This window comes from Antedon bifida, chromosome 2, assembly GCF_963402885.1.
Source record: "Antedon bifida chromosome 2, ecAntBifi1.1, whole genome shotgun sequence".
Lineage (NCBI taxonomy): Eukaryota > Metazoa > Echinodermata > Crinoidea > Comatulida > Antedonidae > Antedon > Antedon bifida.
In genome coordinates this window covers 27028147-27055992 of record NC_136227.1, presented here as the reverse complement: position 1 = coordinate 27055992, position 27846 = coordinate 27028147, and the positions used below count along the sequence as shown (strand labels likewise).

Here is a 27846-nt window from a genome sequence, read left to right as displayed (position 1 = left end):
AAATATCGGGATAAACTTATCTAAAATATTGGGAGGAAATTGCACTTTATCGGGAGACTCCCGCCATTATCTGGAGAGTTGGGAGGTCTGGTTTAAGGACCAGTCAAATACTCCTATCACCGCAAACATCTTTAGATCATATAAAAAATAAATAGTTTCTACTACACCAAACGATAGAGGGTGCTACATATTCCAATATTTCTTATCCTTTGTCACTAATGCTGGTCTAGTGACAAAGACAGAGGATACACAAAATAACTGTTCAGGTATTGTTAATTTTAAATTGACCACCAACTCCTCTAGATAATTGTAAAAAAAAAACAAGCCTTACAGTGACTATGGTCATGATAACCATTACAGCGCCAGTGCTGAGAGTTGCATAAGCGCTCTTATCAGGGTCAATACCAGCGTCTTCAAATATAGAAGTGGAGTAATATAGTACCTACAATAAAACAAACATGCTGTTAACACTTAAATATCAATTTCATCTGCTAAATCACATTTGGATCAATCGTTTTCCACGTAGAAACATCATATAAATGAAGAATATATGTATCTTTATATGATAGAGAGCAATACTGTACTACACCTATTTAAGGAAATTTATTTATTTATTTTATTTTATTTCAACAATATTTTATGAGGGTGGTCCATCCAACATCAGCTGATCATTAGGGACCCTCAAACAATACAAACAGTAAATACAAAATAAACTATAAAAACACAAAATGTGCCACTTGCCAGTGTAAATATACTGAAAATAGTTTATTTTAGCTCAGCAGTGTAAAATGGGTATAAGAGGCATGCATTCTCCCAAACCTTGGACATTTTATTCACAAAACTTAGAGTTTGCAAACTAATTAACTAATTAATGACTTTGAATGTTTAATAAAATTATTTTTTATAAATTATAATCCAATAGACAAATATACAAATAGTTTGTTTTAACTGATATCACTCCTTTAAAACTTTTATTTGAAAACAAAATTGACATTACTCCATTGATTCCGGAAAGCTGCTGGGAGAGTTGCATGACTATACTAATGATAAGAGGAAGCCGCAAGGACTTCATCTGGAAGAGTTGCTTAACGGAAACCTTATCCTCTTTTTGTTCGTTATCATATTCAGCTTGCATTTCATTGATGTCGTAGCTCACATCATCCAAGTTTCGCAACCTCTTCAAAGCTGGGGAGAAAATGTAATTCATTCATTTAGCTTTTTCATTTCATTTCATTTATTTATTTCACTTTACAAATATATAAATATAAATTGTGTTACCTGTATATTATTTATATTTTATTTTTTTGTTTTGAGGAGCCTATTCACCACAAGCTTTGCTTTCTTTTAGGCTCCTCAAAACAAAAAAATAAAATATAAATAATATAACACAATTAGAAACTCCAAAAAAACAACAATTTAACTAATATCATTTCTCTAACACATAAGTTTAAGATGTTTAAAACTAAAAAACAAGTAAAAAATAGATTATATAAATTATTTAAAAAATATCCAAATATATATGTCAATAATAAAAGAATTTGCAAAGAACCTTCAACCAATAATAGTTTAAATTGATGTTTAAATAAAGCACAGTTATGGGATTTTTTAAGAGATAAAGGGAGAGAATTCCAGAGTTTAGGTCCAGTGTTCATTTTAAGACTAGTTCGAGTAAGTGGCAGGTGATACTGATCTTTTTGTTTTGTTTGGTGAGTGTGGTATTGTTTATTTTGAGTGAATTTACTGGATATTATGCCATAATCTCATAATTATTATTCTAAACAATTTCAGAATGAGACAAAATGCTGAGGGGGAAAACAGTTAAAGATGTATTGTCCCCCAAAAATATGAAAAATTAAGATTAATTAAATCAGACTTTAAATATTTGTATTAATAAGTAATAGTAATATTAATAGTAATATTAATTTGTAGTTTAAGGAAGTTAATCACTCAAAAAAAACGGAAAAACAAAATTTTTTTCACTTATAAAATGGCAAAATAAATGGGTAAATTCAACCAAAATCTTTTTTGCTATAAAATAAAATAGAGTTTTTTCATGTAAATACATTTTTTTTCGATCCAATTTTTGGTCAAAATGGATAACTATTGTGTTACATTAAAATTGCATATTCAACAAAAATTGTGTTAAGAATTATTTTTTCTGGGGGACAATACATCTTTAACAAACAAAAAGATAGTCTGTGCTGGCAAGAAAAATCAAACTCTAGAAATGGCACTTTAAAAAGAAACGTTTTTCCTGATTGAAATAAACAAGTTGTTAAAGAACCCAAACCTTTTTCTGCTTCCTTAGGTTGATCTTTGTTGATAAGCAAATATCTTGGACTTTCCGGGCAAAATGGCAAAACTAAAATTTGAAAAATAGCAGGTACCGCGGTTAAACCTAGTAGAAGCGCCCACAAGTCTTCAGTACCTAAAACAAACATAAATAATATTGTATAACTAAAAATCAAAATGTCCATTATTAGCATTAATCTAATAAATTTGATTGTGTTGATAGCACTGCATGAAATCATGAAAGAATTTTTTAAATGGTTGAAAACAACCATAACTCGATCTTGTGTGCACATGTTGTATGCAAGTCTCACCACTGGCAGACACACTTACACTACATGAGCAAAATAATCTTAAAATACAATGCATACAGATGTGGTATTTTTTGTGGTCTAAATGCTTACAATACTATCAATAGTAACGCTTGTATTAACAGCAAACGGAGTTAATAGTGCCATCGTAAATGATGAGATCATAGCAAGCAACACAACCGCAAAACCTCCGTATTTTCCAACCAACCATCCTCCGAGAAGAGGTGAGCATGAATTGGAAATAAAAAATGTGGCTAAGATGTTTTGCTGCTTTTGGATTTCCCAGTTGAACTCTCTAGCCTAAAAAAAGTTTTTTTTTAACGGCATGTTTACGAATAGATTATACTGTAATATTTGGTTGATAGTTAAGCACGATATCGTAATATGTATACCTGGGGTTGGCGAGGCAGAATGGTTGAAACAGGGTGAAAGATAGGCAATCTCATAGGCTGATGATATCAATTATATAACTTGTAAGAAATAAACTATTACCTATATTTCACAACATTTCAAATATTACATAACTTAATAACAATAAAAAAAAGTTATATAAGTTATGACAATATTTAACCAGATTTAAAATGTATAATTTATAGTCCGGTGGCAGGAGGGGGATATCACCACCCGAAAGGGGACAAATTGCCATCCAACTTTTCTAGACCAGAATTTTCCGTAGATTACGAATATGGAAGGTAATCGATCAGGATAGGAAGCGTTTTCGAGATATAAGGGGTCAAAGTTCAAAATTGACCAATATAAAAACATGCTATATCTCTAGAAATTCTGGACCTAGTGAGATAATTTTGGTGTCAAATTGTTCACAATATATATGTTTATATTAGCTCTAACATAACTTTCTTTGTAAAATTGACCGGAAACCCCATTTTTAGCAATTTTGACCTTTGACCTCTTTTTGCTATATCTAAGTAACGGCAGGTCAGAGAGAATTAAAAATAGGAGCAAATTGTTCCCAAGATATACATTTATATTCAGTGTAACAGATGATATTGCTTGAAAATGACCGGAAGTGTGGTTATTAACCTTTGACATAATTGAATAAGGTTATAAAAACATAAATTAATAAATATTTGTCGTAAGGAGCCAATTTTGGTATCAAATTGTTCACAATATATATGTTTATACTTGCCATAATGCAACATTTTTTTTCAAAAAGTGACTGGAACACTATTTTTCTGTAATTTTAACCTTTGACCTGTTTTTCTCATCTATTGATTGATCCGATACAGGGGCTAAATGTAGAACTGAACATACAGTAGAGAAACACAGAAGGGTCTAAATAGATGACCTGCTGTTGTTTCATTTTAGGCAAAATCCAAATCGGTTCCTTAAGGATCGAGAGTGCACAGGCAGCTTTATTCCATGTGCCTGTCTATATAAACCCACATTGTCACTCCTTATATTTCCATTATGGGACTTAATGTCCATCCATGGAGGACCGGCCTTTGGGGGGTTAATTTTAGCAAATCCATAAGTGTTCCTTAAGGATCGAGAGTGCACAGGCAGCTTTATTCCATGGGCCGCGCCTGTCTATATGAACTCACAGTGTCACCCCTTATATTTCCATTATGGGGCTTAATGTCCATCCATGGAGAACGACCGGCCCTTGGGTTAATTTGGGCAAATCCATAAAATGTTCCTTAAGGATGATCGAGGGTGCACAGGGATATTTATTATATCTCTATGAACCCACATTTTCACCCCACATACAGTATTTCCAATATAGGGTCTCTTGTAGACCCACATAGAGAACCCCGAAAGGTCCATGAAGAATCGGCCCTTGGGTTCATTTGGGCAAATCCATAAATGTTATTTAAAGATTGAGGGTGAACATTTTAGTTTTATTCCATAGTTCATCTATGAACTATTTACCCCATATTAATTTCTAATACAGGGCCTTATGTAGCACACCACATAGAGATCCCAAAAGGGTCCTTAGAGGGTTCATTCGGGCAAATCCATATGGGTTATTTTAGAATCTTTTGTGTACAGGAAACTCTTTCCTGTATGGGCCAAACTATCTGTGGCTATATAAAAATTGTGGTCTGTCTGTGTAGTGAGTTGTGGATTGAGTTTGGCCACCTGGATCTGCCTATGCCCTATCCTGTACGAATTGGTATTCTCTGGTTCCGTGATGAATAGTAGTTTATTTTCCAAAAACGAATATTGTAGCCCTAATAAATGCAACTGTATAGTGGCAAATCATTGAAGGTCAGCGTAACATTTTAACATCATAACATTTTAACCGTCATAATATTAATAATTTTATTATTTATTTTACAGTATTATATATTAATACATTTAAAATAATGCGCACTAGAAAAAATATAAAAATATTTAACATCATAACATTTTAACCGTCATAATATTAATAATATTAATAATTTTATTATTTATCTTACAGTATTATATATTAATACATTTAAAATAATGCGCACTAGAAAAAATATAAAAATATTTAACATCATAACATTTTAACCGTCATAATATTAATAATATTAATAATTTTATTATTTATTTTACAGTATTATATATTAATACATTTAAAATAATGCGCACTAGAAAAAATATAAAAATACCATAACTTCACTGATCAAATAACGTGATTACATTTATGAACATCGATCTCATAGTTTGAATAACTTTGCATTATTTAGTATATCACTTCAAATGTTGACCTTTTGTCAACTTGTGTAATGATAAATGTGCTCTTTTGATTGTGTATGATTGATAGATGTCTTAATAGAATGATAAAACATAACATTTTGTCTTAAATGTTAGTTTTTATTTGGGTTTATATGCAAATTGTGTGATTGGTCAATTTTGACATTTGACCTTTAATTGAAAAGTATTTGTTTTATAAGGCGACTGAATAGATACATATAACCATACAAATGTATTAAAAGACCAAATTGAACTTCAATAAATTGGTTATGATACATATGTATATAATACATTGTTATAATTGGTCAATTTTGAACTTTGACCCCTTATCTCTTCCTATTCGCTTCCTATCCTGATCAAAGTCTGATTTGATTATATGCAGTATTATAATTATATTAATCAAAATTATAATGAAATAACATAACTTTACTAATCAAATAATCTGATTACTTGTAAAACCATCAATATCATAGTTTGGACATCTTTGCATTTATTTGTTAACTAATACGTGTATTAAAAAGTTGACCTTTGACCTTATGTCAACTGATGAAATTGACCTTATGTCAACTGATGAAATGATGTATTCGCTCTTTTACATTGCGTATGATTGATTAACAGGATGAGAAAACATACAATTTTTATTAAATATAAGTTTTTATTTGATTTTATAGGTACGTTCTATGATTGGTCAATATTGACATTTGACCCTTAATTAGAAAGGATTTTTTTTTTATAAGGTGATTGAATAGACACTTATAATCATAAAAATGTAATAAAAGACCAAATTGTGCTTCAATAAATTTGTTATAATACATATACATAATACATTGTTGTAATTGGTCAATTTTGAACTTTGACCCCTTATATCTCGAAAACGCTTCATATCCTGATCGATTACCTTCCATATTCGTAATCTACGGAAAATTCTGGTCTAGAAAAGTTGGATGGCAATTTGTCCCCTTTCGGGTGGTGATTCCCCCCTCCTGCCACCGGACTATTATATAATATAATGAATTATTCATCTTTTAAAATTTAAATAATCATGTTTTAATAAATACAATAGTATTGTAAAATACCAGCTAAAAGTACACACAACCTCACACAGCAGCATTATTTATAACATAAATCTAGTAATAAGGCAATCATGGGCTCCTTACTGTAAACATATAATAATTAGTTATCCGCTTGGTATACCAAGCGGATAACTCCTTGTTATTGTATGGGATCAATAGTTTTTTTCTGTATTATTCTTGGATCCTTCCTTCCTTTTTGTGAGTCGCGTTTCTCTAAAATGTGTAAACATAACATTTCATAACTTTGACAACATATGGGCATTTACGTGAAGTTGTGCACCTCCTATTTTTGAATGACGTCATAGTTGCGCAACGTGACTTACGCGCAATTTTATGAATTTCAATGATTGATTATAGATTAAAAACCAAAAGTCATTTAGTATTGACACTTTGACAAAATTTAAGTCATATCAGGGGCAAACTTTCTACGGATTAAAAATGGCATGTTTCACAAGAAGTTACGCGCGCACGCGCATTTAAAATTTCAAAATGCGCAAAATTAATTTCTAATCAACTTTTTATGCGTTTCTTGTCATTTTGAGCATGTCAAAAATTCCCACGGGCGCGCAATTTTTTACGCACGCGGTGCGCACGTAGCGTTAAAAACATATTTTTTTCTCTTGAATTATATTTTTCAAGTCTTTCCTAGTAATTTTGAAAACAATTTAGACCTTTTCCAGTTTAAATAACGCCATACGAACACGTTGAATTAGACAATTCGTGCGCGTTTTTTATGAAAAAGCTTAAAAAATCGTCAAAATTATGTCTTTTTTTAAACAGTCATAGTTTCTAAAGTAAACCGTGAACCGTTAATTTTTATTACAAAATCTAGAAGTTGATGAGTTGTAGATATCGGATCATGCATCGATAAGGCTAAAAAACATTGTGACGTCATCGTATGGCCACACGAATGTAAAAATTAGGATTTTTGTCTCTTTCGTTATTGCTCATCACATTCAATGGAGCGCATCACGCTTATCTGTATTCCTTTTTCTCCTAAATTTATATATTGTGTAGGTCAATCAACTTTCTTTAGCATGAGATAAAAATATTTTAATTTTTATGACGTCATCATGCCTAAAAATTTTAATTACGTGGGTCATTAATTTCATCTTTACAGTAAATTTTAATCTGTAATAGCTCGTAAGAATAAAATGTGATAATCACGATTAAAACGTTTTCTGGAAGCTATTGGATTGTAGATACGAATTCATGTAAACATTTTGCCAATCGGATGTTGTGACGTCATCATATGGCCAGTTGAATAAAAAAAGTCGTATTTTCATATTTTGCGTAATAGTTCATCACATTTAAAAGGGTGCGCATCTATATTTTACGTATTCAAATTTCTTCTACACGTTAATATGTTGTTCCTGAGATAATTTCCTCCAGAAATTGCTATTTAAGTGTTTCATTTTGATACCGTCGCCATGTTAAAAATTGGAATAAATGGCGGGTCCCGTAATTTCACCTATTCTACACTGTATGTAATATGTATACAGATTATACTCTTTGCATGTATATACTATATGACACAAATTGACAGAATTCAGCACTAACAGCATATCATATTCTTCAGTTCTTGTCATAATGCCATAATCTTTATCTGTGTGCAATATTCCAACGTATGACGTGCACGTGGCGTTTGTCGTTGTGCGGATAACTAACTCGTCAAAGTGACGAGTTTCATGTCTAGTTATTATTATAATAGTAATTCAATTGCTTGCTCAAAAATAGATAAATAGACATTCAATTTAAATAACCATGTTTTAATAATAAATATAATAGTATTGTTAAATGCGAGAATATCAATTTAACTTTCTACCAGCAAAAAGTACATACTGTACAATCCTTACACACCAGCATTATTTATAACATAAATCTAGTATTAAGGCAATCATGGGCTCCGCCTTACTGTAAAAATATAATAATAATAATCATTATAGTAATTCAATTGCTTGTTCAAAAATAGACATTCAATTTAGCATGGCATTATTCAAAACAAAAACACCATAAAATAACCTGTTCACAGTTATAATTTCTTATTATTCATTTATTTATTTATACTGAGTAACTTCTTCAGTCAAGGACTGGTCTCCCAGAGAGGACCTAGTTATGATCAGTATTATTTTAAAAAAGAAATTGTTCTCATTTAAACATAAATAATTGTTTGATTAACTTTCATAACAAGATTTAGGTAAAAGAATAATGATGAGAATATTTGACTGCAATTTTAATAATTTAAACAGACCTGATATAAAATGGACAAACAGATCAGATTTTATTCATTATTAAATATTCTGCTCATTCAACAAATACAAAACATTCTTAATAATGAATTTATTTATGAATCCGCTGATTCATATTAATATAATATTTTCAATTTATATAGCGCCATTCCAACGATCATCGCTCATGACGTTATGTACTTAAAGATGTTACACTTTTCAACTACATGCTTCTCCCCAAGGGTGACGTCATGTCAGTGCTGCCAATTCTAGAGCCCATTCGTCTGTCCAAGACAGTTGATGTGTGAACTAGTACACAGGGATAAGTCCCTATTTGTCTCGAAAGATGTACTAGGTTCTTTTAAAGTCCACACAAGCATTTTGAGTGGACCTACGATTTATAGCCATTATCTGAGAAGACTTGTTCTACAGTATCACCAGAACCATGGGGCGAATGAGCCTAGAACCCTTGCATTCGGTAATGTTTAAACAAAACCTGAAATGATATACTTCATTTTATAACTAGAAGGGCACTCAGATAGCGCAAACCTCCATCTATAGGCATATGAACATTTATGACATGTTCATATACAGCTATAAAACCATCCTTAAAAATCTTATGAAAATCGGGAAATAACTTTTTGAGTAATCCTGCTAACTCACAAATATAGAAAGAAACAAACACACACAAACACACGAGATCGACCACATAACCTCTCGCCACTCTGGTGGAGGTAATAACGAAATTAAAGCAAAATGTTAAATATTGATGGCTATTTTTCCTGTAATTGGTTAATAGGATTTAGATTACCAACAATCAAGAGATGAAAAATCTATAAATAGTTATGCATCAGTAGTATGAGTTATGTTCTGTAAACAATATTTTTTATTTGTTGTTTAATCAAATAATTAATTATCACTGGTTATTGGTAAATAATATTTTCAATGGAAAAATCATTACAACATCTGGATTTAAATGTATAATTGATTAATTAATCATGATTGGTTCTCGTTACATATTTTTTTATTTATTTATATTTTTATTTTTCAATGGCAAAATCATTACAACATCTGGATTTAACATATAATTGATTAATTAATCATGATTGGTTCTCGTTAAATAATTTTTTATTTATTTATATTTTTATTTTTCAATGGGCAAAATCATTAAAATGTCAGGATTTAATATTAAATTGATTAAAATTAATCCCTTTATTTAATTACTGTAGGACAGATGGTAGACAACCTACTTGCATAAAAATAACTGATGACGAAGACATTAATATTAACCTACTGTACATGAAAGAGGAAAATTGGTTCTATTTAAACCTTTCAAGTTTCACATCATGAAATTATTTGTTCCATTGCACCGATAAACATTCATTATTTGTATACCATTTAGAGGCAGCATCTTCCATTCTGTGAACTGGAACTAGTACTGTATAATGTAGGTTAACTGTGAATCAAATTTGTGGTCTTCAAATGTATCAACTTTAATTAAGCTATAATAATAATATTGAACTCTTTATGTTATAATTTCTTGTAATTTCTTATTTCTTATTCATTTATTTATTTATAGTTACTGGGTAACTTCTTCAGTCAAAGATTGGTCTCTCAGAGGACCCAGTTATGATCAGTATTATTTTAACAAATAAATTGTTCTCATTTAAACATAAATATTTTTGACAATTGAATCATTAAACATAAATAATTGTTTAATTTTAACTGAATCTTCAGACATAATTAGTAAATTGACTTTCGGAAATTAAAGAACATGATTTAGGTAAAGAATAATGATGAGAATATTTCCATGAGTTGAACGGTTGACTGCAATTTTAATCTGAACAGATCAGATTTTATTCATTGAGTTAAAAACATTCTGCTCATTCAACAAATACAAAACATTCTTAATAATGAACTTATTTATGAATCCGCTGATTCATATTAATATAATATTTTCAATTTATATAGCGCCATTCCAACGATCATTGCTCATGGCGCTGTGTACTTTAGATGTTACACTTTTCAACTACATGCTTCTCCCCAAGGGTGACGTCATGTCAGTGCTGCCAATTCTAGAGCTCATTCGTCTGTCCAAGACAGTTGATGTGTGAACTAGTACACAGGGATAAGTCCCTATTTGTCTCGAAAGATGTACTAGGTTCTTTTAAAGTCCACACAAGCATTTTGAGTGGACCTACGATTTATAGCCCTTATCTGAGAAGACTGGTTCTACAGTACCAACAGAACCATGGGGCGAATGGGCCTCGAACCCTTGCATTCGGTAATGTTTAAACAAAACCTGAAATTATATACTTCATTTTATAACTAGAAGGGCACTCAGATAGCGCAAACCTCCATCTAGGCATATGAACATTTATGACATGTTCATATACAGCTATAAAACCATCCTTAAAAATCTTATGAAAATCGGGAAATTAACTTTTTGAGTAATCCTGCTAACTCACAAATATATAGAAAGAAACAAACACACGAGATCGACCACATAACATCTCGCCACTCTGGTGGAGGTAATAACGAAATTAAAGCAAAATGTTAAATATTGATGGCTATTTTTCCTGTAATTGGTTAATAGGATTTAGATTACCAACAATCAAGAGATGAAAAATCTATAAATAGTTATGCATCAGTAGTATGAGTTCTGTTCTGTAAACAATATTTTTTATTTATTGTTTAATCAAATAATTAATTATCACTGGTTATTGGTAAATAATATTTTCAATGGAAAAATCATTACAACATCTGGATTTAAATGTATAATTGATTAATTAATCATGATTGGTTCTCGTTACATATTTTTTTATTTATTTATATTTTTATTTTTCAATGGCAAAATCATTACAACATCTGGATTTAACATATAATTGATTAATTAATCATGATTGGTTCTCGTTAAATAATTTTTTATTTATTTATATTTTTATTTTTCAATGGGCAAAATCATTAAAATGTCAGGATTTAATATTAAATTGATTAAAATTAATCCCTTTATTTAATTACTGTAGGACAGATGGTAGACAACCTACTTGCATAAAAATAACTGATGACGAAGACATTAATATTAACCTACTGGTACATGAAAGAGGAAAATTGGTTCTATTTAAACCTTTCAAGTTTCACATCATGAAATTATTTGTTCCATTGCACCGATAAACATTCATTATTTGTATACCATTTAGAGGCAGCATCTTCCATTCTGTGAACTGGAACAAATACTGTATAATGTAGGTTAACTGTGAATCAAATTTGTGGTCTTCAAACGTATCAACTTTAATTAAGCTATAATAATAATATTGAACTCTTTATGTTATAATTTCTTGTAATTTCTTATTTCTTATTCATTTATTTATTTATAGTTACTGGGTAACTTCTTCAGTCAAAGATTGGTCTCTCAGAGGACCCAGTTATGATCAGTATTATTTTAACAAATAAATTGTTCTCATTTAAACATAAATATTTTTGACAATTGAATCATTAAACATAAATAATTGTTTAATTTTAACTGAATCTTCAGACATAATTAGTAAATTGACTTTCGGAAATTAAAGAACAAGATTTAGGTAAAGAATAATGATGAGAATATTTCCATGAGTTGAACGGTTGACTGCAATTTTAATCTGAACAGATCAGATTTTATTCATTGAGTTAAAAACATTCTGCTCATTCAACAAATACAAAACATTCTTAATAATGAACTTATTTATGAATCCGCTGATTCATATTAATCTAATATTTTCAATTTATATAGCGCCATTCCAACGATCATTGCTCATGGCGCTGTGTACTTTAGATGTTACACTTTTCAACTACATGCTTCTCCCCAAGGGTGACGTCATGTCAGTGCTGCCAATTCTAGAGCTCATTCGTCTGTCCAAGACAGTTGATGTGTGAACTAGTACACAGGGATAAGTCCCTATTTGTCTCGATAGATGTACTAGGTAGAAGTGCACACAAGCATTTTGAGTGGACCTACGGTTTATAGCCCTTATCTGAGAAGACTGGTTCTACAGTACCAACAGAACCATGGGGCGAATGGGCCTCGAACCCTTGCATTCGGTAATGTTTAAACAAAACCTGAAATTATATACTTCATTTTATAACTAGAAGGGCACTCAGATAGCCCAAACCTCCATCTGGGCATATGAACATTTATGACGTGTTCATATACAGATATAAAACTATCTTTAAAAATCTATAGTCATGCATCAGTAGTATCAGTTCTGTTCTGTAAACAATATTTTTTATTTATTGTTTAATCAAATAATTAATTATCACTGGTTATTGGTAAATAATATTTTTCAATCGCAAAATCATTACAACATCTGGATTTAATGTATAATTGATTAATTAATCATGATTGGTTCTCGTTAAATATTTTTTTATTTATTTATATTTTTTTTTAAAAAGGCAAAATCATTAAAATGTCAGGATTTAATATTAAATTGATTAAAATCAATCCCTTTATTTAATTAGGACAGATGGTAGACAACCTACTTGCTTAAAAATAATAACTGATGACGAATACATTATTAAAATACTAGTGTACATTCACTAAACTATTGACAGTGTCATTCAACTATTTTAATATGATTTTTTTATAACTCATCTAGCGGATTCTAGTCATTTGATTCAGTGGAAGATAAAAATTGGTTCTATTTAACCTTTCAACTTTCACATCATGAAATTATTTGTTCCATTGCACTGATAAACATTCATTATTTGTATATCATTTACAGCAGCATATTCTTCCATTCTGTGAACTGGAACAAATACTGTATAAATGTAGGTTAACTGTGAATCAAATGTGTGGGTCTTCAAACATATCAACTTTAATTAAGCTATACTATTGAACTCTTAATAATAATTTGTCCCTCAACAAAGTCAATATTTGTGTATTACAATCAAGTGTAAACTGCAAAGCATGTTAATATTTTAAAAAAACAGTCAGGGGCTAACAGTTATTTAGTGCACTAGTTAACTTATAATGACCCTTGCATTCGGTAATGTTTAAACAAAACCTGAAATGATATACCGTATATTTCGGTGTATAAGTCGCACCTGTGTATAAGACGCACCCCCTAACTGAGAGTAAAATATCGGTATTTTTTATATCGTCGATGTATAAGACGCACTTTATATTTCATCAAAACAATGTTTTTTTAAATTGTAATCAATATTATTGTAATAATATATTTTGTTATATCTACAACGGCGTCCTTTAGTTAGGTTTTTTCTTACCTAGGCTCGGCCGCACCAAGTCTCAACAAGTTCTTTCTAACTTGTTATTCACGAGTTTCGCACCCGCAACATCGAGTGCATGACCGTGTGTGTAACACGCACGTGTGTGGGCTAGCCTCGCTCGATCATTTCGAGAGGGCGCACGTTTTCACGGACAATCGTATTCAATTAGTATCTATGTATCCGAGAAGTGTGTACGCTAGGTCCATGCTATAATCAACTGGAGAATATACCAGTCGAATACCGTACACCATGTGGCCGCCGAGAAGGGCTTGCGCTGGGGGTACGGCGGTCGGCGATCGTGCGTAAAACTATAAATAAATACTATTCCAATCCAATCGTAAACGTTTACAAATGACATTTTAACGGAGCGCCTAAAACAGCTCCATAATGAACAAATCTTTTCATATTTAGTATAACATCACGCTAAAATGCATTGAAAACTAGGCAGAAGCAGGTTGCCGTTACGTTAGTACTACTCAGGCCTAGCCTAGCCAACGAGGTGACGATAGGGCCTATATGTACAATCTGTGTGGTGAGGCATTTATGTTCGGTGTATAAGACGCACCCTTAATTTAGAGGTCAAATTTGCGTGTCAAAAGTGCGACTTATACACCGAAATATACGGTACTTCATTTTATAACTAGAAGGGCACTCAGATAGCGCAAACCTCCATTTAGGCATATGAACATTTATGACGTGTTCATATACAGCTATAAAACCATCCTTAAAAATCTTATGAAAATCGGGCAATAACTTTTTGAGTAATCCTGCTAACTCACAAATATAGAAAGAAACAAACACACACACACAAACACACGAGATCGACCACATAACCTGGCGGAGGTAATAACGAAATTAAAGCAAAATGTTAAATATTGATGGTTATTTTTCCTGTAAATTGGTTAATAGGATTTAGATTACCAGCAATCAAGAGATGAAAAATCTATAAATAGTCATGCAGTTCTGTTATTTAAACAATATTTTTTATTTATTTTTTAATCAAATAATTAATTATAACTGGTTATTGGTAAATAATATTTTTCAATGGCAAAATCATTACAACATCTGATTTAATGTATAATTGATTAATTAATCATGATTGGTTCTCGTTACATATTTTTTTATTTACTTATATTTTTATTTTTCAATGGCAAAATCATTACAACATCTGGATTTAATGTATAATTGATTAATTAATCATGATTGGTTCTCGTTCAATATTTTTTTATTTATTTATATTTTTATTTTTCAATGGCAAAATCATTACAACATCTGGATTTAATCTATAATTGATTAATTAATCGACATGATTGGTTCTCGTTAAATATTTTTTTATTTATTTATATTTTTCAATGGGCAAAATCATTAAAATGTCAGGATTTAATATTAAATTGATTAAAATCAATCCCTTTATTTGATTAGTACAGATGGTAGACCACCTACTTGCTTAAAAATAATAACTGATGACGAATACATTATTAAAATACTAGTGTACATTCACTAAACTATTGACAGTGTCATTCAATTATTTTAATATGATTTTTTTTTGTTTTTTTTTATGTTAACTAGTGCACTATATAGCTGTTAGCCCCTGACTGTTTTTGTTAAAATATTAACATGCATTGCAGTTTACACTTGATTGTAATATACAAATATTGACTTTGTTGAGGGACAAATAATTATTAAGAGTTCAATATTATAGCTTAATTAAAGTTGACACGTTTGAAGACCACACATGATGGTTTACACAGTAAAATTTTATTCACAGTTAACCTACATTTATACCGTACTTGTTCCAGTTCACAGAATGGAAGATGCTGCCGTTAATGGTATACAAATAATGAATGTTTACCAGTGCAATGTAACAAATAATTTCATGATGTGAAAGTTGAAATGTTAAATAGAACCAATTTTCATCGTTCAATGAATCAAATGACTAGAATCCACTACATGTGTTATAAAAAAAAATCATATTAAAATAATTGAATGACACTGTCAATAGTTTAGTGAATGTACACTAGTATTTTAATAATGTATTCGTCATCAGTACATTACTTACCTGGTGTTGTCCAGTAGACTATAGTAACAAGTATTGTTATTGTTAAATAGACTACAAAATTACATAGCTATTCTTTTTATGTCATCAGGCACTTAAATCCTGTTTTCCAGTCGGTTTTACCCCCTTTCCTGTAAAATTGTTGAATCCAGTCAATTCAACGCAGCTAGCCGCAACTCAACGTCAACTGGAAAACACTAAACAGGCTTAAGTGGGCTACTAGCATTTGAACTAGTGAACTACAGTCAAATAGTCCAGAAAAAAAAAAGTTTTCCATCATATTGATATAATAACCTTCAGTTTTTCATGCTTACCAAGCAGGTCCTTGAGACCAAAGATCTGCGAGATCAGTATCCCAAATGTTACTCCTAGCTGGTTGAAAACACCAACCCCGCCTCTTAAATCAAAAGGTGAAATTTCTGACAGGAACATAGGAACAATACCTGTATTAATACCTGTAAAATAATTTAATAATAAAACAAGTATCATTTATTGTCATTTGTTTTAAGAAAAAATATAGAAATTCTGTTTGCTCTGTTGGCGGAGCACAATATCCAACGGACACAACACAAACTCAAAACAAAAACATTACAAAAAGTGTCTACATGATGTTTAAGGCTCTATAATAGCTCCTGGAAAGAAACTATTTGTAAATCGTGCCTTATTGGCCTTAATAGAACGAAATCGCCGACCGCTGCGCATCAACATGAACATACTAGAGGCCGGATGAAATTGATCATCTTTGATAGCCACTGCCTTTTTCAGAAGACGATCCGAAAAAATGTTCTCCAAAGGCAATTGTGCAGATCCAATTATACACGATGCGGTCTTGACTACAGGTTTTAGGTTTGATACGCTTTTCATTTTCGGTAGCGCTACCGAACCATACCGTTAAAGAATACGTTATGACACTCTCTACAAATTTTATCTTTCCCATGAATAATGCATTTTGTTGTTATTCTTCTAGGGAACATTATCATTAAACATTTTGATTAGTCATATAACTGAATATGGAGTAACATAGTTCTGTATTGAGTTTTTTGCTATACCATTTTTGATAACAATAAGGTGGTATTGGGTTGCATTACTGTAGCTATGCTACACTGTCAAAAATTCCTGTGCAATTGATTAGACAAATCTAGTAAAAGTAATGGAATGCATTTTGATCATGATTTCATTTTGCTTTTAATACAGAACGTTATTAAATGACTTGAATGAACAACAAAGACAAAGCAAGATATCTGATATTGATAACATTATTAGATAAGCAAATTTACTCCAAATAAATAGTGTGTAATAAAATGACTTGACCTTCATTCATTCATTATTTATTCAATAGTATGTAGGCCACTGGTCCAAGTACAATAATAAAATATAATACATATTATAAAATTTAAGAAGCAGTAACAGCAAAATAATTAGTTTTCATTTTATATGCAAAAAAGGCAAAGACCTTAATAGTCATGCATTGATAATCATGAAAACTATGAAAAGCATAGCTCTGTTGTGTCTAAAAAAAGCTAAGAATACAGTTTCTATTTTTATAGAAAGTGTAAAGGAAAGCCATACTGCCATACACATTGCCTAGGTACTGTAATCAACCATTTGGCCCCTTATATAATATATCCACTTGTTTCGTGGGAAAGTGACCCCTGAATAGAGGGTGTCCCAAAGAAGAGATTCTACTGTATTCGTCTAGCTCTACATGCATGAATTTGCATTTGAAACATACACTCATGGATAATACTACAATTATGGCAAGTTAAATTCAGTTGACATAACGTGCTCACATCCACTTACTTTTCAGTTCATCAAAAGATAATAAATAATTTGTGCATTTCTTACAGTAATTTAAAAGAACTCTATTATTTTGTTATAAATGTTATTATTAATTATTTATTATAATGGTATTTTGTTTTGTAACACACCAGGGTGTATTCTTGCCATTTGATTGGTTAGTAATACCCATCACATGATTTATATGGTAATAATTATTGGTTCTAACATTCAACATTTTGATTTATTTTGAGATAAACTTTTGTGTTAATGTATTTATGTGTTCAAGGATCAATGGTTTTATTCCATTTTTATCAATCTCTGGACTTTCCACACACCATTGTAGTGGAGCTGTAGCTTGGTGGTTAACGTGAGTGCCTTCCAATCCCAAGGTCTGGGGTTCAATCCTGACATAGTGGCAAGGTTGTAACTCCACTCCCTAAGCCTCAAATGAGACCTAGTTTATAAGCACGATAAATTATAAAATAGTTTATCCATCCTGTTCGCTGTTGGATGTGTATGAAATTTTAAAAAAACCAACGAGGTACTGACGAGCTGGTATATGTAAACTTCAGAGATTTGTTTGGTGATGTGAAAAGGGTATAATAGTAGTACAAGTCAAACATGCACTATCATCTCCTAAAAATGAAAATCTGAATAGTGTGTTTATCAATAGTTTTTTACTAGACATGACAGTGCACTTTTCAGTGTTTGTGAATGATTTGTGAATGAAAGTGTCCACTCAACCAATATTAATACAATATTTGTTGGGTATTGTTTCTTTAACCTTGTTTTAACACAGTTTACTCAATGAATGAAAAACATACCACAATTAATTCCGATCACGAACCGTCCAATGATAAGCATTTCACATGAGTTTGCTTGTTTGCTGAACCCCATGAAAAGGGCTCCAATCAGTGCCAAAACATTATTCAACAGTAAACCGCGTTTCCTGTAAAAACATAATTAATATATCATTAAATATCTGGCAGCCATCACTCAATAACAGCTCTCAAATTACAATCACTAGTGGGCTTCAGTAATTAACTTTTTAATAATAATAATAATAATAATAATATTTATTCGGTCATCAATGTAAAAATAACCAGGAATGAGAATAGGCTAAAGCCCAAACAGATTCTGCACTCACTCCATACAATACAATCAGTTAAAGATAAAACCATATACAAGAAAAATACAAATAAATTATACATAACATGAAATATAGTGTTTTGTTAGAGCAGCCTTAAATATTGAAATTGTTTGTGAATCTTTTATGTCATTTGGTATTTGCTCCCATAGTCTAGGAAAGGAAACAAAAACAGAATTATGAAAAGTATTTTAATCTAACAATTATTAAAACAAAATATATATCTGTACATATATCCAATCTGCAGACAGTACTGTTTCGATCTAATTAGATCTCGTCAGTGCAGCTCAGGTTTCGAAATGAAATATATTTTGTGTTATTGTTTGTATTGTGAAATCTGCAATACATTAAATTGAATGAAAATACAGTACAATGTAAAGGGTCTAGGACAACTACCCCCTGGACAACTACCACCCGGACAACTACCTCCTAGGACAATTACCCACAAGGACAATTACCCCCTGCAGTAGGACAACTACCCTCTAGGACAACTACCCCCTAGGACAACTACCCCCTAGGACAACTACCATCTAGGACAACTACCCCCCTAGGACAACTACCCCCCTAGGACAACTACCCCCCTAGGACAATTACCCCCCTAGGACAATTACCCCCCTAGGACAATTACCCCCTAGGAAAACTACAGCTTTGGACAACTACGATTGGTAACCGAATTAACATGCTGCTTCTTCAATTGTATTGTAAAATCAAATTGTGTGTGAAGAGGGGACTACGAGGGCGTTGTACCACACTATACATTTAACAATATTTGAAGTGAAATTATTAAATTATCGACGTATGTACCTAAGATTTGTAGTCTATTTTGTAATAAGTGTAGCGATATTTATTTTTTAAAAACTTCTAGGACAAACTATGAAAAATTATTTGAGATTTTGGATGCCATACAACAAGGCATTACCAATGTCAATTTTAGAAGTGACAAATGAGTGTACAATCAATTCAGCTATTTTACAGCGAATTACTGCGAATACGACCAAGGTCCCTGATCGATACATGCTGCTTTAGATACAGTTGTTATTTGTGCTTCCATAGTGAGATTACTATCCAGCATGATTCCCACCGATGAGGGAGCAATATTAGAGTTTCCGATTCTGATATGTGTGATGTTGATTTTAGATATGTTACATTTAGCTTTTCTGAATGTGAACCTAGCTAATTTTGTTTTAAAATGATCTCAATAAAGCACAGTATACTTAATTTCACATGGAATCAAAACAACATCTTTGTACAGTATAAATTGTAGATAAGTAATATTAATAACATGTATTTTACAACAATATCAGTAATTTTTTACTTGTTCATGCTTTGATTATATTTGTAGGAAGCTCTAAAACACTCCCACCACTAAACACCCTGGGCCTCTGTATTACCAAATTAACCATATTTCCTTTCATTAGGAGTGAGACAAATTTTAAATGGCATTCTCAAAACACTGTTTAAAAACTATTTGACCAGTAGTCATTGTTGTGCAATTTACTATTATATTGATTGACCTAGTTTTGATATTTAACTTTACTGCCTTTTTTAACGACTTGAGAGCACACAATGATTTTGGGTACAACAATACATAAACTCAAACCGAATATTTGGAGTTATTCAAAAGTTTGAAATCATGTTATCTGTAACCATACACGCGCTAGAATAACAAAAGTTTGATTTGACATACTAGAAAAAAAGTCTAAAAAGCTTTTATTAAGCTAAGCTACAGTATTCTATTATCACTCCTTTCGTTTCACTATTGGTATATTCTGGATTTAAATGGTGGTCTCGCATGATGGATCATCTGCAACAAACGTAATCTGTTAACATGGTCAGAAACAATAATAATCTTAGAAAGACAGGCTTATAAGTTATATAACCTTTATTAATTTAATTATGCTATCTGATTTTATAGCCTGAAGCCACACAAAAACAAGTTATATAAATCTAAAATAAGGCAAAAGTCATGGGATATAAAAAATTATATAATTCACTCAGAAACCATTTATACTGTAGTATCCACTGATAATTTGTGTAGTGCCAATAAATTATTATTATTATCCAATCAGAACACAATACAACTACAAATCAGTAATCATTAAATTAAACATGCATGATAAAGTTTGGCTTTTTATCAAAGAATAATCAATGAATCGGAGAGCTTTTTAAACAAAACATTAATATTCAAATTGAATGCAAACTAAAAAAACGTGCTGGTATAAACACAAAATCTCTCCAGATTGGTTATCTAATTATGTAGATATAAACTACACATAATATAATGTGTGAACTAAAGACCTTTAGGCAAATATTTTGTGGAGTTATAAACACAGAAGACATTCTCTATTGTATTTCTAATATATTTTATTTCAATCAAATAGTTTGGGTTTAATTTAATTTAAAATGTTGTATTTTATTATTGCTGAAATTGTAATTTAGCATTAAATATTTGTTGGGTTTTCGATATGGAAGGCTTGATCATTTATCAAAAAATTCACAAAATCCAAATTATGAGGTACTACGAAAAGTACCAAATGCAATAATGAGGTTCATAGGAAAAGTGTAAATTGATGATTGTTTATATGTAAAAAAGGATAAAAAATACAACAAATCCAATAAAACAATCTAAATTAAAATATACTGTAACTGTAAATTGAAAATAAATTATTTGAAATATATAAAATGTTAAGTTGCAATGTTAGTTTTAATGGCAAATAATTCAGATATTTCAAATCTGTGGCCATATCCACCATTCAAACTTAGAAAGGAAAAACAATTAGGGATATTCTCTGTTATCTTTATTGACTTAAGTGAAAAAATTAGCATTTAGAAAAAAAATATCTGTTGTTGCTAGCAAAGTTAGGTTTGCGGTACACCATGTGTTTTTAACTAGTGTTTATTCGCCATGCAAACCTGCAAAATGTAATATTGGTGTATGGGTATGTGTTGAAAACGTAATTACCTTCCCAACCGGTTAGCCATAGGTCCAGCTGTGAATGAACCAATCATACCACCAATAGCAAAAATAGCGACGGTCGTAGACCACAGGAAGTCCACAGTGTCTTCAGATAGCAACTTGTCAGTTCTGTCATAATAACTTTCATTTATCCAGTCTGTAATAACCTTAAAAGGAATATCTATTAATTTAAATATTTATCAATTTTACTGCACTCTTTTTACATTTCAAATACACAAGTAGATTTTGATTTAATACGTTTTCATAGATACATTTGCAAAACATTTTCTGGAGAGAGTATAGATGGTATGCAGGGCCGTAGCCAGGATCTGGCAAGGGGGGGTTCGGACACTAAGTATTTGGGTCACTGTCCAGAGACACCACCCCCCAAACCCCCGGTGTGGTCTGAAGCGAATTTTGTTAAATGACACCCCTTGATGGCCGGAAATGGTACTCTCGCACATAACATTCATGATAAATGGCACCTTAATTGGCCGGAAAACACTCTCATGCAGCATGCTACCATTGAACAAAATGATCGTTCTTTTTTCCTCCTCCTCACACACGTGGACTATTTGTTTGCCGTATGTTAGATGCGAGTGCCCTGTGTGCGGAACCACCGCCGATTGTTTGATCATTCACTCGGTATTTTGTTTTGCGTTCAAGTTACAAGCCCCCCCCCAAAAAAAGCACAATTTGGGTGAGAAGGCAAATTCAATGCTTATTATAGCGAGAGGCAGACCTAGGGGTGTTTCCCTTGTGGCCCGGGCAACAGCCTTAATTTCATACTAAATGTTGTTTCTGCCACTAAATTAAAATTGAGTTCCATTTCATCATATACAAAAATCCATCCGGACCTGGAACTTGATAGGCTTAGTCATAAAGTAGTTGCAGGGCATTTTATCATTACCTCCGCCAAGGAGGTTATATTTTCACCCCTGTAGGTTTGTGTGTGTGTCTGTCTGTCTGTCTGTGAACAGCCTGGAGGCCACAGTTTTTATCCGATTCTCACCAAATTTGGCCACAATGATCTATGCCCCAAAAGCTCAGACGAGTTCGAATTTGAGGAGAAAAGGTCATAGGTCAAGGTCATAACTAACCAAAAACTATTTTACTGCCTAGAGACCACAGTTTTTACCCGATTCTCACCAAACTTAGCCACAATGATCAATGATCATCATATAATTGTGGTTAAATTTTAAATGGTCAGGGTCAAAGATCAAGGTCCACAAAAAAAAATAAATAAAAAAAATAATAATAATAAAAAAAAAAAAACTTCAGCAGGACTTGAACCAACTGTGAGAGGCTGGATACCTAACCATTACACCAAACTCTCATCTACAACTTTGTAGTGTGCAGTTAGCCTTACACTTAGAACTAATAAAAAAAAAATTAAAAAAATATATATTTTCCGGGGACATTTTATGTAGGGGAATTTTACAGTAGGCGGAGGTTTGTACTCTCGGAGTACCCTCTAGTTGTTGAATGTTTTGTTATTAGCCTAATTGTTAAAACGACCTTCACAACCAAAATATTTCTTTGTAATAAAATTTATTTTAAATGGAACGCTACAAAAATAATCCTCTTCTTCATCAGAGCATGCATACCTAATAACCAGACAAGAACGTATCTTTATTACGTTTTACTATCAATCTATTTTCATGTCACGCAATCCATTTTTCAACAATATAGTAGTATAATTGAATAGTGAGGGATTAGTTACAGTTTGACTTTGAATAAACCATTGGTAATTTACTGAAAATCCAAAATGAACTTGTGTTATAATACAAAAAAAATTATTCAATCAAAGAAACGCTCTACTACACATGAGAAATAGATGTCGGTCAATAAACTTCTGACGACGACTAAAACAACGACAATCAGCTAAATGTTAGTAATTTTATTTCATATAATTGTGGTTAAATTTTAAATGGTCAGGGTCAAAGATCAAGGTCCACAAAAAAAAATAAATAAAAAAAATAATAATAATAAAAAAAAAAAAACTTCAGCAGGACTTGAACCAGCAATCTCAACTGTGAGAGGCTGGATACCTAACCATTACAGGGGCATTCCACAGTATTTTTTTGTTACGGACGGGACATTTTTGAGAATATAACTAGACATATCTTAGAAATAAAAAAGAATACAAGATTCAAAGTAGAATAAATGTATACATATATGGCCAATGTTTATTATGAAAGTCAAAAAAAGAAAAAATACTGTACAAAAAAAATTTTATTATGAAAATTGTATGCGTCGCGGACAGGACGGCAAATGGACATGACTTTTGAGAAGGTTTACGTATTGTAATATTTCTCCTCATTTAAAAGAGATTTTAAAATTTGTTTTGTATTATTATGTTGCCAGATAGTTGTTTTAGATAACTGAATGTTAATTATAAAAATTGAACTGCAAATTGATTAATAAATATGATTTATATGTCGTTACGGACGGGACATTTCTAACGTCGCGGACAGGACAACTTTGTCCACGTTAAAAAATTGTATAATTTTGCTATTAAAAAAATTTAAAAATAAGTTTTTTACATCAATGTAATCTTTTATTTACAAATCAAAATATAATTCAACCTTTGAAACACTGTTTAAAAGTTTATGTCAAGTGAAAATATTAAAATTCATAAATATGAAATATTATTTATAAAATTAATTATTCAAAGAGATATAACGAGAAGCAATATTGTAAAATGTTATCAAAATATTTTTTTACACTAATATAAAAGTTATGCTTGTCATATTAAACAAGACTTCAAGATATTAACACATTTAAGGCGAATCTTTAAAAATTGGCGTTGGCGTTTGACGTCTGAATTTGTTAGTGGATCCAAGTTGCATCTGAAATTTTCTTCTATCCTTGCTTGGATTTAATAACTGTAGGCCTACTTCTACTAAAATTCAATCTTAATTATTTAGTATCTGATTTATAAAAGGTTCTTGGTTGCAAATTCACCAAAGAATGAAATCTACAAAGCGATGACCGCACCCAATACTCCCATTCATACTGGTCATGTTGTTTTGGATTTATGTATTGTTCTTTTGTGGATTGTTATTTTAAATACAGACCACAATGTTTTGTGATTAATAAACAACAGTTAACACCTTGTACAGTACTTCTCAGCCTACAGTACAAAAACACTTTTAAATTCTTACAATATTGTCATCACATCAAAAAAAAAAATGTCCCATCCGTAAACATTCAATCAATTTTGATAGTAATGTTTTTTTAATAAAAAAAACTTGTTTAAATCTATTGCAATTTAATATCCTTAGGAGTTGAAAATTAAGATTTAAAATTAGGAATTAAATAACAATTTTAAAGCCATTACTTCAATAAACACAAATGAGGAAAAACCCCCAATCGAAATGTCTCAGAAGTAACAATTATGAATTTTGAAATGCAAGTATGAAATTAATAAACAATTTTAATAAAATACTTTATTATGAATAATTGGAGCTTACTTTGAAAAAAAAGTAACTGCAGTATATTTATGGGCAAAAATGTTAACAAGATGCATGGTTTTATTATGAAATAAAAAGGATTTAAATGATATGTCCCGTCCTTAACAAAAATGTCTGTCCCGTGCCTACGAAAAATGTCATCAATATATTTTTGAATATGATATTTTCACCAAAAGTTTCAAAATATTTGTTTATAATGTATTGCATATAGTTTTAAAAGGAGAAAACAAAATATTAAATTGTGGTATCAGTACTTTTAACTGAAATGTAAAAAACACCATAAAACTACTATTAAAATGTCGCGGATGGGACAATTATGAATTTTGAAATGTATATATGAAATTTAATAAACAAAATATGTGTTATAAAATGCTTGAATATGTACAATAGGGACATAAAGTAACTATATCTGGCAAAAAAATGTTCAAAAGAAGCATGGTTTGTGAAATAATTAGGATTTAAATGATACGTCCCGTCCGTAACAAAAATGTCCCATCCGTAACAATATATTTTTGAAATATGATATTGTCATCAAAATCTAAAATTTTCAAAAAATTTGTTTATAATATAATGAGATATAGTCCTCAGGAGGAGAAAATGAAATATCAAGATTTTTGCATCATTACTTTTTAAAAAAATGTAAAAAAACCGCCTAAAACGTCGCGGACGGGACATTTATGAATTTGAAATGGATGTATGAAATTAATAAACAACAAAATTTTAATTAAATACTTGATTATGTATTATTGAGACATAAAGTAACTATATCTGTTGAAAAAACAGTAATAAGATGCATAGTTTATGAAATAAATAGGATTAAAAATGTCCCGTCCGTAACGCCAAATATGACTTTTTCATATTTAATATTCAACAACTTAAAAAATAAATATCAGAAAAATAAAAAAAATGTTATTTAATAAACTTCAACATGTCTACTTTGAGAAATGGCCAAGAGTTACATCAAAATCAGTAAATGAAATTTTTAAACCCACGGACCAAATACTGTGGAATGCCCCTACACCAAACTCTCATCTACAACTTTGTAGTGTGCAGTTAGCCTTACACTTAGAACTAATAAAAAAAAATAAAAAAAATATATATATATTTTCCGGGGACATTTTATGTAGGGGAATTTTACAGTAGGCGGAGGTTTGTACTCTCGGAGTACCCTCTAGTTGTTGAATGTTTTGTTATTAGCCTAATTGTTAAAACGACCTTCACAACCAAAATATTTCTTTGTAATAAAATTTATTTTAAATGGAACGCTACAAAAATAATCCTCTTCTTCATCAGAGCATGCATACCTAATAACCAGACAAGAGCGTATCTTTATTACGTTTTACTATCAATCTATTTTCATGTCACGCAATCCATTTTTCAACAATATAGTAGTATAATTGAATAGTGAGGGATTAGTTACAGTTTGACTTTGAATAAACCATTGGTAATTTACTGAAAATCCAAAATGAACTTGTGTTATAATACAAAAAAAATTATTCAATCAAAGAAACGCTCTACTACACATGAGAAATAGATGTCGGTCAATAAATTTCTAAACTAAAACAACGACAATCAGCTAAATGTTAGTAATTTTATTTCATCTCTGGCTTGTTACATTCCCCCTCCTCTCGCAATGAACGACAGTACAGATCTTCCCTATCTAGGCTCGTGTATGTAGCATACTTACTACGTTATTCACAAATTACCCACGCATAGCAGTGTTACTAGAGCCATCACAGATTACCTCTAATGGATCAATCATTCACACATGAATTCAAAAATTCATTGACAAACGAAATATAGCCGATATTCATTTCTTTTAAATATTAGGCATATTGCCAAAGCTAATAATCGATTTGTTCATAATTATTGCATTTTGCCGGGGGTTTTCAAATCATAATTGTGCGTATAGTTTTGTATTTCAGATGCGTGTAGTACCCTATTTATCTTCATTTCCGTACGTTCGTAAATAGGCCGAATTTCCGTAGTAATTTATAGACGTTCCGAAATTTGAACCGTGTTATACTGGTAACAGAGCAAAGTTTGCTTCTTTCTGCAAATGTCCTATCATTATTTTTTTTGTTTTATTTGGAGTGTGGTTTAAAACAACACTTTTGTAAAGTTTATAGTGGATAAATAAAAATGAATTTTTGGAAATTGTGGTTTTAACATCTGACTTTATTTAGCATTTTTAAATGAATTAAAATTTCAAATTATACAATTTAACCTTTTGCTCAATATATTTATAGCAACAGCTTCATATTTTTTGTACAACTTTTAAAAATTATTAATTGATAATTAATGTACATTAATTGAGTACAGTTATTAGAATGTATTACCATACGAAAAGTACCTTCATCGGGGACTTTCCCGTGACGTTCGCATTGAACGAAAAAAAAATTATCATAAATTTACGTGCGAGAATACTATTTGCGGCCATCTAGGGGTGTCATTTAACAATTTGCTTGCTCAAATACTCAGTGTCTACAGCCCTGGAGTCTTTGGGCAACCCTCTTAAAATAGTCCTGCGACCGCCCCTGATAGCTCTATCTATATTTATTTACAGCAATTTGTTGAGGAAACTAAA

General features: G+C 31.0%; 2 protein-coding genes across 6 annotated transcripts in view; both read right to left on the bottom strand.

Moving 5' to 3' along the window:
- Nucleotides 1-27846, bottom strand: part of LOC144858840 (cilia- and flagella-associated protein 119-like) — a 91941-nt gene that overhangs the window by 12469 nt on the left and 51626 nt on the right. The window lies entirely within an intron of this gene.
- LOC144858833 (solute carrier family 2, facilitated glucose transporter member 1-like) overlaps nucleotides 1-27846 on the bottom strand; it is a 52388-nt gene that overhangs the window by 17761 nt on the left and 6781 nt on the right. For all 5 annotated transcript variants that reach the window (XR_013616667.1, XM_078714962.1, XM_078714963.1 and 2 more), the window contains exons 3-8: nucleotides 21790-21950; nucleotides 18505-18629; nucleotides 16216-16356; nucleotides 2291-2428; nucleotides 998-1185; nucleotides 332-442 (exon numbers count right to left, since the gene is read on the bottom strand). Coding sequence is in view for 4 of the 5 variants with exons in the window: in XM_078714962.1 (XP_078571088.1) it covers nucleotides 332-442; nucleotides 998-1185; nucleotides 2291-2428; nucleotides 16216-16356; nucleotides 18505-18629; nucleotides 21790-21950 (864 nt within the window). In the remaining variant the exon portion in view is untranslated. The remainder of the gene's footprint in view (nucleotides 1-331; nucleotides 443-997; nucleotides 1186-2290; nucleotides 2429-16215; nucleotides 16357-18504; nucleotides 18630-21789; nucleotides 21951-27846) is intronic.